We start from the raw sequence: 18815 nt of genomic DNA on the forward strand, positions 1-18815 counted from the left end.
CAAGAATATCTTCACATCTGTTGTAATCTGGGAATGAGTACTGTAACAATTACCTCATCAATTCCAAGCAAAGTATAAAGAGGCCTAACTTCGTCTATTATTTTAAATTTCATTGACTACTGAGTGGGCTTCCCCATCTAAATCTCTAGGCATTGCTAGTTGTTTTGATTAAGGCAAACTATAAATGACTTAAAAGAAGAATTCAGGTCCTATGTTACTAGTCTTTGCAGCCTAGAGATCTGCTGTTTTCTTTCTAATTATGGCTCCCGTAGGAGGAATAAAAACTTTCTCCTCCTTCCTCACGTTCATAAGCTACTGGTTCTCTTAATTTAAATTTATTAGAGATTAAATACTTAAATTCTATTGATGCCACTCTGATGTAACAACATTTCAGAATTTTCTCTCAGGAATTTTGTTAAAGTACAGTGGATTCTTGGCCAGCCTTGAAGGGGAAGGAGTTCAGGCCAAGAAATATATCTAACCTGTTGTGAAGAAACCTTGAGAGGTGTAATCATACCTTATTCCTGAAATCAAGGCTCTTTTGAAGGATCTGTTTATTCATAGGTGGTAAACCCAGAGTGAGGTTTAAAAAACTTTTTGCCTCTTGATGCTGAGCCTAAGTAAATAGGAAGGAATAAACAGTGAGAAATCTGGCTAGCAACAGACAAAAAAAAAGTCTTTAGATTTCTCATACAGAATTATTTGAAATATTCAATATTCTCCTCTTCCATGTAGGATCCTGCACGAAAGTGAGGTCAGCCTAATGATATGTTCCCTAATCAAGGCCAGCTACTCTTGTATGCCCATTGGCCCCTGAATTGGTTCTCAAAAGGTTTATTGGCTGTAAAACAATATGGGGGAAAAAAGGATAGGACAAAATAGAGAAGTGGAGAAATACCAAGCGATTTTAGACTTCCTCTACCTTATGACATGCTGTGCATTAATTAGCATTGCTCATACTCTCAGTCCTGCCCTCTTGCTGTTGTCTTATATAATATATTCCATTGAAACTTTGAATAGTAAATGAAATAAATTATATTTCATATATAATATATTCACATATTAGTTCATATATATTCATATATAATAAATTATTTAAAAATATATAAAATAACTCTTTATGACTACATATGTAGGATATTAAGATGGGAAATGGAACTCTAAAGAGTCTAAAAGCACTTTTAAAAATAGTGTTTTTTGTTTAACCTTCTCTTATTGACTTTCTCTGTTTGCCCCTTAGACTGTATACAAGGTGTCAAAAAAATCTTAGGGCCATTTAAATGACCAATAGTGCCTGTCTTTTTAGAGAGAGGCTACAATTGAAAAGAACATTGCCTTTGGAATTAGAACTGGATTTGTGTCCTAGCTTTAACATTTATTATGTGTATAATCCCCGACAAGTTATCTCTTTGGTCCTCCATTTCTTCATTTGTAAAACGAGGGAATTATAATAAATAATCTCTAAGGTCCAGAGAGGGAAGTAATTGAACAATTTTATATAGGATTGGTTGTTAAATGAGTAGGTTTTAAAGAAAAAGTTTTCCCTATTGAATTCCAAGATGATTTTTGTGCAAAAAAAATCCAAAACACAACCATCATAAAATAAGGATTTTAACATGATTAGTTCTTAATTTTATGTTGAAAATGCCAAATTAAAAGCATGTGCCTTGTTCTTTTAGAATTTTGTTAGTCATTATCAATTGAGGAAAAATCTGTGGTTAACTTAGTATTAAATAGAATCAGGCTCATAGTTGACAGCCATTAGATTATGTAGTACTTTCAGTTTATGAGTGCTTGTTTTTAAATATATGATGATAGACATATATGTATAATTCAGATTAAATTGCTTACCATCTCAGAGATGGCAGAGGGAAGGGAGGGATGGAGACAATTTGAATCTTATAATTTCAGAAAGTGTATGTTGAAAATTATTATATTTAATTGGGAAAATAAAATATTTTTACACATATGTACATGCATATGTACACACACACATTTACAAATAATGATACACTATCTGTGTCCTGTTCCCAGGAGATTTACTGAACTAAAACACTATGGTGATGAACTACAGTCTGTCATCTCACACCTTCTTCGAGTCAGAGCCGTAAGTTCCCCATATGCTTTTTGCCAGAGAATTTATAAGTTAGCACAATTACTTAATCAGATTGTGGTGGTGGTGGTAGGGTGATATACATGTTTAATAATTTAGAACTTTTTAAATCATTCCCAGTGCATTTTGTAAAAGATTAAATTTAAAAAGGAAAATATTTTCTAGACTGTTTTGAAAGTGACTTTGGCTATATTCATCATCTAAAGTTTATAATTTGGTATATGTGTTTGTAATTATATACTGTCAAATCTTCCATTTCATTGTGAGGATATAACTGATTGCTTTAAGATCTACCTAATCTCTTTTTACTCTTTGAATTTTTTTAAAAACTTGTAATATTTTATTTATTATAAGGTCTCTCACATCAATGATAGATTTGTTGTAATGGAAGATATAAAAAATCTTCCAAGAAAACAAGTGCTAAGATTTCAGGGGTGACTTATACATATCAATCCAGTTTGACTCTAATAATAGCCAATGCTTTTGGTTGAATGAATGAGCCTGGGAAATGATGTCTCATTCACTTTCGTCGCTTCAGAATCTCTAAAGCCTGAGAGGCTGGCCTTCATAAGAGGAACTGTGATAGATCAAGAGAAGTCTAGGATATCTTGGGTCAACACTATATTCATTTGAATCCCTAGAGAAGTTCCCCAACTAACCTAACCTTCTGGATGACCTATATTTTCATGAGATGAGCATAGTCTCTTCTATTACATCCTCCTCTCTTATTTTAGAGATAAGAAAGCAGGCCCAGAGAGGTATATTGACATGGATGATTATATTATTTTAGTTAATTTAAGTGCTGATTCTAGAACTCAGATCTTCTATTCTCAGTTAGATGTCATTTTTACTCTACTATTGTGCTACCTCTAACCATGGGCCTGATTTAATCCAGATGTGTACTCTCAAAACTGGAATAGAACTGACTGAGCTTTAGGCCCAGAAGTAGGCAACAGCAAAACAGCATTTCCCTAATTGCATTATTTTTTATTTTTTAATCTTTTCTTTCTGTCTTAGAATCAATACTTAGATCAGTTCCAAGGCAGAAGAGTGGTAAGGGCTAGGTAACTAGCATTAAGTAACTTGCCCAGGGTCACACAACTAGGAAGTTTCTAAGACCACATTTGAATCCAGGACCTCCCATCTATCCTACCATGGCTTTCAGTTTAAGTACACCTCCTACCCCCACCCCTGCCCCGCCCTACCCCAAGCAGTCCTCATTTTCCTTTTTTCCTCTCTGTTCTTGATTCTTAGACTTTTTATTAACTTTTAAGCCTAACACTTGTCAAGAAGGATTTTTAAAAAACAGTTATAATATTGTTATATTTGCCCTTAGTTATCATGTTGGCAGATGCTTGACCCCTTCTGTAGACCTGTTGTCCCTGGAGTTCACCAGCTGCCTGGTGGTCCTGGGGTTTATTCAGTGTAGTCTTATCACATAGGGTAACCCTGAAGCATATCAAACCAAGAGATGGAGGTGACAGGGCATATGATCTAGCAATTATGGCTTTCTCTGTAAAATAGATTTTATTAGAATAGTAACAAAGAGTAGTTTTTGAAGAGACAGATACTTTTTGTCACACATTGTACCTTCCCACACTTTAAATTTCAGGCATCAGTCCCTATTTAACCTTTATCTTTTGTTTAAGTCTCATCTGCTTAGAGTGTCTTAGTGACTCATTTCTATTTCATTCTACTTGATCAGGCTAATTTCACATTAACAACAAAGATAAAAATGAAGTTGTTTTTGCCCTCAAGAAGTTTACAGTGCAGTGGGGGAAAACTACATGTTTAAATATAAAATAGTCTACCTAGTAAATTCAAAATAATTTTATTGGAAACAGCACTAATGACTGGGGTAGAGGTGCGTGAAGGAATTAGGAGAGTGCTCGTGTGGGTTCTCTTGGAAGTTTAAAATGCTGGGGACAGCTGGGTAGCTCAGTGAATTGAGAGCCAGGACTAGAGATGGGAAATCTGGCCTCAGATTCCAAGCTGGGTGACCCTGGGCAAGTCATTTAACCTTCATTGCCTAGCCCTTACCACCCTTCTTGGAGGCCAATACACAGTATTGATTCTAAGATAGAAGGTAAAGGTTTAAAAAAAAAAGAATTTAAAATACTCATTCTAGGTCTCAAAAACCTTTATTTGCACTTTTACTTTAACCAGGACTAACTCCTGTGATCAGTAGAATTTATTCTTATTCAAATGCAGCTGTGTGAGATTTCCTTTTATAGTCAGAAAAGAAAAGCCTGCAATTAAAAAAAAAACAAACATCTTAGAACAAGGGTTCTTAACTTGGGATCCATAAGCTTGTTGTTGGGGAGTTGTTTTTTTTGGGGGGGGGTTTATTTTCATAAACACATTTCAGTATAATTGATTTCCTTTGTATCCTATATATTTTATTCATTTAAAAGCCATATTCCAAGGAAAGCATCATAAGTTTTACCAGTCTACCAAAGAGATCCATGATACAAAGAAGATTAAGAATACCTGTCCTAAAATTTAGTAACAAGAGCCATACCAGTCATGGGTTTACTTTGGCAATTAGGCTTCCCTGTTATTCCATCCTGGAGCTCCTCTTTCTGTTTCTCCTTGTCCTGTATCAGCTTTGCTGTAACAGGTCTATTGTATTTTTTTCTTTAAATTGCTTTTGTCGGCTGACACATTTTTATCTATCTTATTGACATTCAAAGACACATAATTGTCTATCTCATTGTTTAGAATTTTGAAAAAGTCTTTTATCCAGCATATTTCTATAGGATATGACTTAATCAGGGAGTTACATATGGCCTAACTCCTTAGACTCACTAGCAGTCTCATGGAGACCATTTCTCCAGTTCCCCTTTTCTACTATGACTACTGGAAGCTTCCATATCTTATGCCTCTGGTACCAAGGAGTATTGAGTGAGAAAAGGAAGTGGATGCCCCCTCTCTCTCTCCATTTGAAAGTTAGTTTGCTTCCTTGCTTATGTTATGATTAGGATCAGAAACTGGAGAGTTAGCCTGTTAGGTTTTACAAGAAGTGGAATATATGCCCTTCTCTCTTTGGGTTAGACTCTGCAAAAACCTGTTGGGCTTAATTTTTTTTTCTTGAATTCTGAATTCCATGCTAGCCGTAAAGGTTAATAGTTTTAAAGATCACAGTTACTGGTAAATAGTGTGTTTTAATTCAAATTTACATTAGACATTTCTTTTGTAGTCAAGTGTTGTGAGAATGTTAAACCTAAGATTTCAATTCCTTACTGCTTATTTCAACTCTCTTTTCTCTTGTCTGTATTATTTTGTGGCAGAAGTCTTGGTCTTATGGCCATTGGGAGATAGTCTAGAAATAAGAAAGGCTGTGTGACATGGGCTGATAGGTAAGATCTAGGAATTTGGGACAGAAGGTTGGATTTTTTGAGGTGACAAAGAAAGCCAACATTCCCAAAAACTTGGGTCCAGAAATTAAAGGCAAGAATTTTGGAAAGTTCCAAGTAGAATGAGGACTGACCTCTAGCCTAAGATGAATTTGAAAACTTTTTAATAGATCCTAGTTTACTAGTTTCTATCATCTCTTGCTATTGGTGGCCTCAGATATTTAAAGGACTAATAGGAAGCAGTTTGGTAGTACAGTGGATGGAGTGCTGGGCCTAGAATCAGGAAGAACTGAATCCAGTCTCAGATATTGTGTGACTCTAGGCAAGTCAATTTACTCTGTTTGCTTCAGTTTCCTCATCTGTAAAAAAAGTGAGCCAGAGAAGGAAACCATGAACCATTCTAGTATCTGCTAAGAAAACCCTAAAAAGGGGTCATGAAGAGTTGGACAGAATTGAAACAACTAAAAAACAAAAATAATAACAAATCTTCTTTAAGTTGCAGCTTTACTATCATAGAGAGTTTTTGTAAGGTGGTTTGTGAGGCAAATTTTCCTGTTTTATTAATAATATCAGGGATATGATGCATCCTTAGGATTTAAAAGGGCTTCAAGGAAGCAGTCAGACACCTATGGTTTGTGTGACTATTGCTGGATTCTCTATGACATTTGGGAAATTTTAGTGAGGCTTAACTAGACAAAACAGCAAATAATGTAATTTTTACTAACATGAATTTTTAATTTAATGTCTGTAGAATAAAGAATTATACTAAGTTTTTGCATTATTTTTAGAACATAAATTTAAAAAATATCACTTTTGTTTTTCAAATGCTAAATTTATTTGAGATATTGGAAAAATTTTATCTTCTGATAAAAATAATTTGGTAGAAAACTGAATATAAGATAAACCCCATCTAAATCAACTTCTATAAACATTTATTTTAGAGAGTGGCAGACCGACTCTATGGTGTCTATAAAGTACATGGGAATTATGGAAGAGTTTTCAGGTAAGCATTAGCATTCTAAAGTATTCTTCATGTTTCTAGTCAGTTTGCCTCATAAATGGAAAATGGTATATCTTTGTAAATTTGTGGTTGTGGACAGCAGGACTTTTATAATGCACTCGAGGGCTTTGTGGGCTAAGCGGGTTGGCGGGCTTCAGATTTCAGTTTAGGATATTTTTCTAGATAGGTGAGATTTTCTGTCCCCTTCCTACATTCCTTCCCCCCCCCCCCATATCTCCAATTTTTTATTAAAATTACATAGTTGAGAGCTACTGACAGACTCCTGACTTGAGAGTTGATTTTATAACAATGACCACAATATTTTATTAATATTACAATACATTTAACAAATTTACTTTCATTTACTAGAAAATGATAGCTCTGCTGCTGTACATAATGTTCTCTTGGTTCTACTTGTTTCATTCTTCATAATTTCATGTAGATCTTTCCATGTTATAAAAAAATTAACCTGTTTGGCATTTTTTTATGGCACAGTAGTATTCCATCACAGTCATGTGCCACAACTTATTAGTTGTTTCCCAATTGATGGGCATCTCCTCAATTTCAAGTTATTTGCCACCATAAAGAGAGCTGCTATAAATATTTTAGAACATATAGGTTCTTTTCATTTTTCCCTGATCACATTAAGAAACAAACCTAATAGTATTACAAGATCAATGGGTGTACAGTTTTCTAATTCTCTGGGTGTAATTCCAGCTTACTCTCCAAGATAGATGCATCTTTCACATTTCCAACTAACTATATATTGATGTCCCAATTTTTCCAGTCCCCTTCATCATCTGTCATTCTGCCAAATTCTTGTCAAACTCATGGGTGTGATGATATCTCAGAGTTGTTTTGCCTTGCATTTCTCTAACCAATAATGATGCAGAGCATTTTTTCATATGGATATGTTTATATTTTGAACATCTATCAATTGGGGAATGGCTTATATTCTTACAAATTTAACAAATTTCTCTATATGCTATAGATATGAGACCTCTTTATCTGATAAGTTGTCTATAAATTCCATCTTCCCTCCCAATTTTCTGCTTACCTTCTAATCTTGGCTACTTTAGTTTTATTTGTAGAAACTCTTTTTAATTTAATGTAATCAAAATTATCCATTTTACATCCCACAATGCTTTCTGTCTCTTGTTTTATTCATATATTATTTTGTTAATAAATCTGATAGGTAATATGTTTCCTATTCTAATTTGCTTATGGTTTTTCCTTTTATGTTAAAACTCAACACTCATTCCTATTAAAAAGCATTTGCAAGTGTGGATATAAGTGGGTTTTTTTTTTGCGCTGATAGGCATATACCTAAAATCATTAGCAAACATTATCTGTAACAGAAATAAATTAGAAGTCTTCCCTGTAAGATCAGGAGTGAAATAAAGATGTCCATTATCACCAATATAATTTTATATTGTAGTAGAAATGCTAGCAATAACAATAAGAGAAGAAAAAAGAAGGAATCAGAATGGACAAAAAGGTAATAAAACGATCTCTTTTCATAGATGATATGATGGCGTATAAGGAAAATCATAGCAATTGAAATACAAAATTAGTCAAAACTATCAATAATTTTAACAAAGAAACAGGATAGAAAATAAACCCACATAAATCACCAGCATTTCTATATATCATCAACAAAGTCCTACAAGAAGAGACAGTAAGAATAATCCATATAAAATAATCATGGACAGAATAAAATGCCTGGGAGTATATATGCTAAGACAAAGCCAGAAACTTCATAAACATAATTATAAAACATTTTTGAACAAATAGTCAGATTTAAATAGAGAATATTAATTGTTCATGGGTGTATAGAACCATTATAATTAAAAGGTCAATTTTACCTAAGCTCATCTGCTTATACAAAGCCATTCCAATTAAAATACAAAAAAATTACTTTATTGAACTAGAAAAAGTAATAATATTCATTTGGAAGAGTAAAGGTCAAGAATATCAGAGGAATTAATGAAAAAATGTAAGGAAAGGAGGTCTAGCAGTACCAGATATTAGTTTATAAAGCAGTAATTCTCAAAACTATCTGGTACTGGCTAAGATATAGGTAGATCAGTGGCATAGAACAAACATGCAACAAACAGTAGTAAAAGATTATCATAACGTATTTTTTTTTAATTTTTAATTTTTAGAAAAATTTTCCATGGTTACATAATTCATGTTTTTACTTTACCCTTCACCCCTCAATCCTCCTCCCCCCCCCATTCCCCGGTAGCTAACTCGCATTTCCACTGGTTTTAACATGTGTGGTCAGTCAAGACTTATTTACATATTATTGATAGTTACATTGGTGTGGTCTTTTCGAGTCTACATCCCCAATCATGTCCGCATCAACCCATGTGTTCAAGCAGTTGGTTTTCTTCTCTGCTTCCACTCCTGTAGTTCTTCCTCTGAATGTGGGTAGCGTTCTTTTCCATAAATCCCTCAGAATTGTCCTGGGTCACTGCATTGCTGCTGGTACAGAGGTCCATTACATTTGATTTTACCACAGTGTATCAGTCTCTGTGTACAATGTTCTTCTGGCTCTGCTCCTTTCGCTCAGCATCAATTACTGGAGGTCTTTCCAGTTCACATGGAATTCCTCCAGTTTGTTATTCCTTCGAGCACAATAGTATTCCATCACCAACATATACCACAATTTGTTCATCCATTCCCCAATTGAAGGGCATATCCTCGCTTTCCAGTTTTTTGCCACCACAAAAAGCGCAGCTATAAATATTTTCGTACAAGTCTGTTTATCTATGATCTCTTTGGGGTACAATCCCAGCAATGGTATGGCTGGATCAAAGGGCAGGCATTCTTTTATCGCTCTTTGAGCATAGTTCCAAATTGCCATCCAGAATGGTTGGATCAGTTCACAACTCCACCAGCAATGCATTAATTTTGCCACATCCCCTCCAGCATTCATTACTCTCCCCTGCTATCATTTTAGCCAATCTGCTTGTATATATATAACCTTGTATTTAGACAAAAGTAAAGATCCAAGCTTTTGAGATAAGAATTCACTATTTGGTAAAAATTATTAGGAAAACTAGAAAGCAGTCTGATAGAAGCTAGGTATAGACTGTCATCTCATATCATTTACCAATATAAGATAAAAATAGATACATGTCCTAGACATAAAGTGAATTTTCTAAAAAAAATTTTTTTAGATGGATAAACTCTTGTCTCTAGACTTTTAAGAATACCAACTTCTCATTATGTATTACTTTTTAAAAAACATGTTACAATCATGTTTGTGGTTAAATTTAGGCATATTTTAGAGCAATATCTAGATTGTTGTTAGTAAGTATAATGAAGAGTTGAATGATTTTTATAGTGCACAATGTAAATAATGGACATTGCTATGAGTAGTGAAAAAAAGAAATATGGTGATAGGGGAATAATTGGGTGCCAGACAAACTGGGGACACTCCCACACCTCACAAGGGGAAGGACTAACAGGTAAATACAGAATAATCAAATAGGGATATAAGGATTGGGGAATGGCAGTTTGTCAGTTAAACTGACAACCTATAAGGCAGGGAATGCCAATGATGTAATTAGCTTCAAGTTGTGGGATCTTTATGGTTTTGAGCAGTGATGGGTAAACTATGGCCTGTGGGCCAGATGTGGCCCCCTGAAATGTTCTATCTGGCTGCGGGACATTATTCCTAATCTGACTAATACAATGAGTAGGATACAATACAATGAAACTTCGAAAGAGTTGCCTTAGAAACAGACTGACAGATAAGCATTTCCTTTCCTTTGGCACCCTCTTTAAAAAGTTTGCCCATCACTGGCTTAGAGGAATCAGGAAGTACAAATAAAACAGGTTTATTGATGGTAAATAAGGGAAGTGGGTGAGAAGTGTTTACTAACACTAGAAATGGCCCAAATGCGGCTACTAAACTAAGGACAGCTCTAACTAAAAATTGGAGAGGCCTGGAGAGTGGGATTCTCACTATACTTGTCCACAGTACTCCAGGGTGTCACAAGAAACAGGATCAATTTCTTATACAGCCAGTTAATCCACAAGAGCTCTAGAACAGTGATTCCCAAAGTGGGCGCTACTGCCCGCTGGTGGGTGCTGTAGTGATCCGGGGGGACAGTGATGGCCACAGTGCATTTATCTTTCCTATTAATTGCTATCAAAATAAAAAAAAATTAATTTCCAGGGGGGCTAAGTAATATTTTTTCTGGAAAGGGGGCGGTAGGCCAAAAAAGTTTGGGAACCACTGTAGGGAGTAAGGGCAGAAAAACCTGCTGTCCACCAGCAGATGACCAGGACCTTTCCTCTACCTAGGCCAAGATAGTTGCTAGATGATATCTTCTTCTCAGTGAAATCCCACTCTTCTTGTTCTTTGTATATTTGGCAAAGCTGGACCACACAGCCACAACCTCCTTCCTTCAGCTTGGCCAAAACCACTCTCCTCTTTCTAAACCTGGCTTCATTCAATGATGGAATGTCCATACAGTTCAAGATTTCTTCAAGCTGTCATCTATTCTTTCTTATCTTAAGTCTTATACCTTTACTATAATTTCCCCATAACAGTAGAAGAAAATGCACCTTCCAAAGATTAATGTTATTTTAGTTATTTTAAAAATTACAGTTTGAAGTTATAATAATATATTGAATAATATTCTTGATTTCCTGGATTAATTTCTGTAGCCCTTCAAGCAGTTATTAGAAATTAGACTTGTAATTTTAAAATTTATTCTGAAAAAATCACAATCGTATTTACTATTTATCTTTATCTTGTTTTCCAGCCAACCTATTTTTAACTAATCTTCATATCAACAGAATAAACTAACCTTTTTGTGGCAAATAATTCACCAATAATATTCTTATAAATGAATTGGAAAACTAAACAGAATGTATTGGGGTTTTTACTTGATATTTGAAATTTGCCTTTATTAAGGACCTTTCACTTGGGATGGATCTGTTGTCTAAGATTACACTGATAGGAGAGCCATTCTTATATATAGTCTTGGTACCAGTGTTCACAAAAAAATGGAGAGAAACAAAGTTTTACCAAGTTAAAACATTTATTGAAATCAACAAAATGTCTGGCACAAATTACTCAGGCAAGCTGTTACTAGGATGAATGAACTTTAAAAAAGATATCATTTGAAAGGATATACTAAAAAGACAGTTTGTAGACTTGCCTTAATGGGAAAAGATAGGAATTTATATTTGATCCTAGAGATAATTGGCAACTATTGGAATCTATTGAGTGAAGGAGTGACCTGGTCCGACCTAGACTTTAGAAAAAAGCATTTTGGCAGCTTTGTGAAGAATAGTTTGTAGAGGGGAAAAACTTGAGGAAGGGAGATCAAATTTTCAATGGGAAATTAGATGTATGAAATTTTGATAATTCTACAGATTTTAATTTTTAGAAAAATTTCGGTGTTACTTTGGGCTAGGGAATTGACTACTGAATTTGAAAATTTAAATTTGTAAACCTGGCAGCTAGGTTTGCAGTAGGACAGTAGTACAGTGGATATGATCCAAGTCCTAAAGTCAATAGGACCTGAATTCAAATTCAGCCTCAGATACTAGCTCTGTGATCCTGTGCAAATTATTTTTGCCCTCTTTGCCTCAATTTCCTTATCTGTAAAATGAACTGTAGATGGAAATGACAAACCATTCCAGTGTCTTTGCCAAGAAAACTCCAAATGGAGTCATGAAGAATCAGGCACAACTAATCAACACCACCTCACCCCCCCAAACTTAAAACGAAACCTGATTGGTTACAAAAAAAGGAGAAAATAAAATGAAAATTTTAACTACAAAGTTTAGCACTAAATGATTTCTTCATACCCTGCTTTCTAGAGTTTTACATTTTTTCCTCATGATTTCCCAGGTGGATTTATAACAAATTCTTGTTCATTAATGGTAATCACAGGTGTCTTTATTATCTGTGTCAGTGAAGAAATATTCTTACCCTTTGGGATTAAAATAGAATCAAACACCTCACACATAGCAGACTGGCTAATATGACAGCAGAGGAAAGTAAAAAATGTGGGAGAGGATGTGGTAAAATTGGGACACTAATGCATTGCTGGTGGAATTGTGAATTGATCCAACCATTTTGGAAGGCAATTTGGAACTATGCCCAAAGGGCTTTAAGTGACTGCCTGTCCTTTGACCCAGCCATACCACTGCTGCATTTGTACCTCAAAGAGATAATAAAGAAAAAGACTTGTACAAAAATATTTATGGCCATGTTCTTTGTTGTGGCAAAAAATTGGAAAATGAGAGGATGCCCTTCAATTGGGGAATGGCTGAACAAATTGTAAGGAATAATGACCTGGAGGAATTCCATGTAAACTTGGAATGACCTCCAGGAATTGATAGAGAGTGAAAGGAGCAGAACCAGGAGAACCTTATAGACAGAGACAGATAAACTATGGTAAAATTGAATGTAACGGACTTCAGTACTAGCAGCAATGCAAGGATCCAGAACAATTGTGAGGGACTTATAAGGAAGAACACTATTCACATCCAGAGAAAGAACTGTGGGAGTAGAAACAAAAGAAAAAACATTTCCTTGATCACACAGTTTGATGGGAATATGTTTGGAGTATAGACTCTAAATGATCTCTCTATTGCAAATATTAATATGGAAATGGGTCTTGATCAATGATACATGTAAAACCCAGTTGAATTGCTCATTGGCTGCAGGAGGTGGGAGGGAGGAGGGGAGGGAAAAAATACCAGTCATGTAAACATGGGAAAATGTTCTAAATTAATTAAATAAATGAAATTTTTAAGAAAGGTAATCAGTGGTGTGAGACCAGAGAGAAACTAGGGGAAAAAAAAAAGAATAGAATCAGAACTGAAAGGGTCTTTTCAAAAAAAAATTGAAGTATTTTTATTTTTAAATAAATTTTAAAATTAGCCAAAATTTGCCTTCTCTTCACCACCTTGAAATGGAAAAAACCCACCAACCCTGCTATTATAAATATGAAAAGACAAAATGAAACATTAATGAATTGGTTATGTATGTCTCCATCTATACTCTTTTTTTTTTCTTGTCTTTGAAATCTTTGGAGTATATTTCTCTCTGTCAAAGGACAGTTTAATAAAAAAAATTTTTTTTAGCACATTTAAAATTGTTTTCCAGATTGATTGGACCATTTCACAACTCCATCAATAGTATATTAGTGCATCCATTTGATGAAAAGTTTTAAAGTATGATTGATTTGGATTTAATGCTCAAACTTAGCCTGGCATTTTGCCAGTGTTAAAAAATTTTTTTATTTAGTTATTTGTTGTATATTTGTATATATTATCTTTAAATGTTATCTGGAAATAAATAGTATAGCAGAATAGCCTGTTAACTTGCCATATCCTTAATTTATATAATATTTATAATTTCATTTGTTTTTTCTTAGTGAATGGAGTGCCATAGAAAAAGAAATGGGAGATGGTCTTCAGAGTGCAGGACATCATATGGACGTGTAAGTCCCAAATGAATGTTGGATAACTTGATGTAAAGTTTTCAATGTGTCATAGTCTTTTTTTGAAGATGAACAATTTGAATTCATTTCAACAAATGTTTATTGTATTACTTGTCTGTATTGTATGTGTGGTGTTCAATAGTTCCTTCTACATTAAACATATATGGATGTTTATCATTGGATCTTAGAATGTTTGTTAGAGAGGAAAAAAACTTTAGAAACCATCTCCTTTGGCATCTTTATTTTACAGATGAAGACAATTGAGTCTCAGAGGGATCCAATCACTTATCTATAGTTAAACATCTAGTTAGTGGCAAAGTCAGGACTAGAACTCAGGCCTTATGACTCCCAATCATTGCTCTTTCTACTATGCTATTCTCATTGTTATTGTTCTTTAGTCATTTCAGCCACTCCCCATTTGATGAATATCCCCTTGATTTCCAATTCTTTGCTACGACAAAAACAGTTGCTATGAATATTTTTGTACATATAGATCATTTTTATTTTTCTTTAATCTCTTTGGGAAACAGACACAGTAATGGAATTGCCAGATCAAAAGGTATGCACAGTTTTTATAGCCTTTTGGGGCTAGTTCCAAATCATTCTTCATAAACTAGTTCACTGCTCCACCAGTAGTTCATTAACATGCCTATTTTTCCCTCACCACCCCTAGCATTTGTGATTTCAGATAGGTATGAAGTGGTACCCCAGATGGTTGTGAATAAGAGGATTTTGATTTTTCTTAAAATGACCTGCTTATATCTTTTGACCATTTATCTATTGGGGAGTGGCTCTTATTTTTAGGAATTTGACTCCATTCTGTACTTAGTATATATTTGAGAAATGAGGCCTCTATTAGAGAAACTTGTTGTAAAAATTTTTATATCACTTCATTGTCTGTAGTACCTTTTAGCAAAATGGTTTCACATATTATCCCTTTTAATGAGGTCTTTTTTTACTTTTACTTTGTCTGATCATGATTGCTACTCCTGCCTTTTTTTTTTTGTTCAAATGGTATATACTAGATTCTGCTCCAGGCTTTTATTTTCACACTCTATTTGAAGTATCTCTTGAAAACAACTTACTGTTGGATTCTGATTTCTAATCCATGTGCTATCTGCTTCCATTTTATGGGTCAGCTCATCCCATTCACAGTTATGATTACTAATTGTGTGTTCCCTTCATTCCATTTTCTTCTGTTTCTTCTCTCTCTTTTTATTCTGTCCCTCCTCAAAAGTATTTTGCTTCTAAATACTGCTTTTCTTAATCTGTCCTTCCTTTTATCATCCCCCTTCTGTTTCTTTTATTGCTTTCTCCTTCTATTGCCTGATTGAGTAACTTATATTTCTATATACAACTGACTTTGTGTGTTTGTGTGTTTGTAAACCTCCTTTGTAGAACCAATTCCAGTAAGAGTGAGATTCAAACATTACTTGCCACAACTCCCATTCTCATCCCCTCCATTTTCTCCTCCATTGTAAAAGTTCTTCCTTGCACACCTCTTTTATGTGAGAAAATTTTCCCTATTCTACCTCTCTCTCTCTGTCTTTCTTCCGACACATTCCTCTTTCTCACCCCTTTGTTTTTTGAAGATCACTCTAACATAATTAATTCACATCCATCCCCTCTGTCTATGTAAACTCCTTTTAACTGCCCTAATGATAAAGTTCTTAAGAGTTTACATGTATCATCTTCCCATGAAGGATTATAAACTGTTTAACTTTATTGAGACCCTCATAATATTCTTTCAAGTTTAACTTTTTATGCTTCTCTTGAATATTTTGTTTGAATGTCAAAATTTCTATTCAGTCTTGACCTTTTCATCAGGAATGCTTGAAAGTCATATTTTATTAAATATCCATTCCCCCCGCCCCCCATCCCAAAGGATTATACTGTTTTGCTGGGTAGGGTATTATTGGTTGTAATCTAATAATTAGAGAAATACAAATCAAAATAACTCTGAGGTATCACCTCACACCATCACTTCTTTGCCTTCTGAAATACCACATCCTATGCCTTCTGCCTCTTTCACAGGGAAATTGCCAAATCTCTTATGATCCTGACTGTGGCTCCACAATATTTGCATTTTTTCTTTCTGATTTTTTAAAATATTTTCCCTTTGACCTGGGAACTTTGGAATTTGACTATAATATTCCTGGGACTTTTCATTTTTGGAGCCTCTTTTAGGAGTTAATCAGTGGTAGATTCTATTAATTTCTATTTTACCCTCAAGATCTAAGATATTGGGGCAGTTTTCCTTGACAATTTCTTGAAATATAAAATCTAGGCTCTTTCTTTGATCATGGCTTTTAGGTAGTATATTCTTAAATTATTTTCTCTCAATCTATTTTTCAGATCTTTTGGTTTTTTTCCAGTGAGATATTTCACATTTTCTTGTATTTTTTTCGACTTTGTTTTGTTTCTTAATGTCTTATGGTGTCATTAGTTTCCACTTACCCTATTCTAATTTTTAAGGAATTCTTTTCTTTTTTAAAAAATCCATTTATTTATTTAATTAAATTAGAGTGTTTTTCCGTGGTTACATAATGCATGTTTTTTCCCCTCCCCTCTTTTCTCCCCCCTCCCAGAGCCAATGAGCAATTCCACTGGGTTTTACATGTATCATTGTTCAAAATCAATGTCCATATTATTGATATTTGCAATAGAGTGATCTTTTAGAGTCAATATCCACAATCATATCCCCATCGAAACATGTGATCAAGCAAATGTTTTTCTTCTGTGCTTTTTTTAATAAGCATTAAAGGTGGGACTCATTTATTTATTTATTTTCCTTTTTTCTTTTCTTTCCTTTTTTAATTTTAATTTTGAATATTTCCCCATAGTTACATATTTCATGTTCTTTTCCTCTCCCCTAAACCACCCTAACCCCCTTAGCTGATGCACAATTCCACTGGGTTCTACATATATCATTGATTAAGACCTAATTCCATATTATTGATATTTGGACTAGAGTTATTGTTTAGTGTCTTCATCCCCATTAATATCCCCATCACCCATATGTTCAAGTAGTTGTTTTTCTTCTGTGTTTCTCCTCCCACAGTTCTTCCTCTGAATGTGGCTGGTTTTCTTTCTCATAAGTCCCTCAGCCTTGCTCTTGATCCTTGCATTGCTACTAGAAGAGAAGTCCATTATGTTCAGTTGTATCACAGTGTATCAGTCTCTGTGTACAGTGTTCTCCTGGTTCTGCTACTTTCACTCTGCATCAATTCCTGGAGGTCTTTCCAGTTCACATGGAATTCCTTCAGTTCTTTATTCCTTTGAGCATGATAGTATTCCATAACCAACAGATACCACAATTTGTTCAGCCATTCCCCAATTGATGGACATTCTCTCATTTTCCAATTTTTTGCCACCACAAAGCGCAGCTATAAATATTTTTGTACAAGTCTTTTTCCTTATTATTTCTTTCGTGTATAATCCAAGCAGTGCTGTGGCTGGATCAAAAGGCAGATAGTCTTTTAAAGCATAGTTCCAAATTGCCATCCAGAATGGTTGGATCAGTTCACAACTCCACCAGCAATGCATTAATGTCCCAATTTTGCCACATCCCCTCCAACATTCGTTACTCTCCCCTGCTATCATTTTAGCCAATCTGCTAGGTGTCAGGTGATACCTCAGAATTGTTTTGATTTGCATTTCTCTAATTATTAGAGATTTAGAACACTTTCTCATGTGGTTATTGATAGTTTTGATTTCTTTATCTGAAAATTCCTATTCATGTCCCTTGCCCATTTATCAATTGGGGGATGGCTTGATTTTTTTTTGTACAATTGATTGAGCTCCTTGTATATTTGAGTAATTAGACCTTTGTCTGAGTTTTTTGTTATAAAGATTTTTCCCCAATTTGTTGCTTCCCTTGTAATTTTGGTAGCATTGGTTTTGTCTGTAAAAAATCTTTTTAGTTTAATTTAGTCAAAATTATTTATTTTACATTTTGTGATTTTTTTCTAACTCTTGATTGGTTTTAAAATCTTTCCCTTCCCATACATCTGACAATTCTGTGCTCACCCAATTTATCTATAGTTTCCTTCTTTATATTCAAGTCATTCACCCATTCTGAGTTTATCTTGTATAGGGTGTGAGATGTTGATCTAGGTCCAATATCTTCCATATTGTTTTTCCAATTTTCCCAGCAGTTTTTGTCAAATAGTGGATTTTTGTCCCAAAAGCTGGGTTCTTTGGGTTTATTGAAGACTGTCTTGCTGAGGTCGCTTACCCCTAGTCTATTCTACTGACCCCTCCTTCTTTCTCTTCTCCAGTACCATATTGTTTTGATGACTAATGCTTTATAGTATAGTTTAAGATCGGTACTGCTAGGCTACCTTCTATTAAGATAAAAAATAATAAAGGCTGGTATAAATATATATATATATTAGTATTTTAATTAAAGCCATGCTGATAGATAAAGTTATTAGATCACGCGCTTGTAAGCATTCGAAACTTGCCGCCTAGCCATAATTGTCTCCTGTCTCCTCCCGAGTCTGCTGGCCAAGAGACCACTCCCTCCTAACCCAGGAGATTATAAACTCTTCCCTGCATGGAGACGTAGGCCTCCCCACACCCAAAGAACCAGAACCGGAAACCCGTTGGACCACGGGAAATGTAGTTTGATAATTTCCCCGTGTCCAGAAAATACATATATATATACTTAAAGATGGCATCTCCCAAATTTCACTTTTATACTTCCTTCATATTTTTTTTTCATTATTTCCCTTGATATTCTTGATCTTTTGTTCTTCCAAATAAACTTTGTTATAGTTTTTTTCTAATTCAGTAAAAAAGTTTTTTGGTAGTTTGATAGGTATAGCACTAAATAGGTAAATTAATTTTGGCAGAATGGTCATTTT

At 34.4% G+C, this 18815-nt stretch overlaps 1 protein-coding gene across 1 annotated transcript in view; it reads left to right on the forward strand.

The window, feature by feature from the left end:
* SNX4 (sorting nexin 4) overlaps positions 1-18815 on the forward strand; it is a 107037-nt gene that overhangs the window by 52042 nt on the left and 36180 nt on the right. The window contains exons 7-9 of the mRNA XM_044670029.1: positions 2035-2107; positions 6411-6472; positions 13882-13947. Coding sequence (XP_044525964.1) covers positions 2035-2107; positions 6411-6472; positions 13882-13947 — 201 coding nt within the window. The remainder of the gene's footprint in view (positions 1-2034; positions 2108-6410; positions 6473-13881; positions 13948-18815) is intronic.

Source organism: Gracilinanus agilis, chromosome 3 (genome assembly GCF_016433145.1).
Source record: "Gracilinanus agilis isolate LMUSP501 chromosome 3, AgileGrace, whole genome shotgun sequence".
In the NCBI taxonomy this organism is placed as follows: domain Eukaryota; kingdom Metazoa; phylum Chordata; class Mammalia; order Didelphimorphia; family Didelphidae; genus Gracilinanus; species Gracilinanus agilis.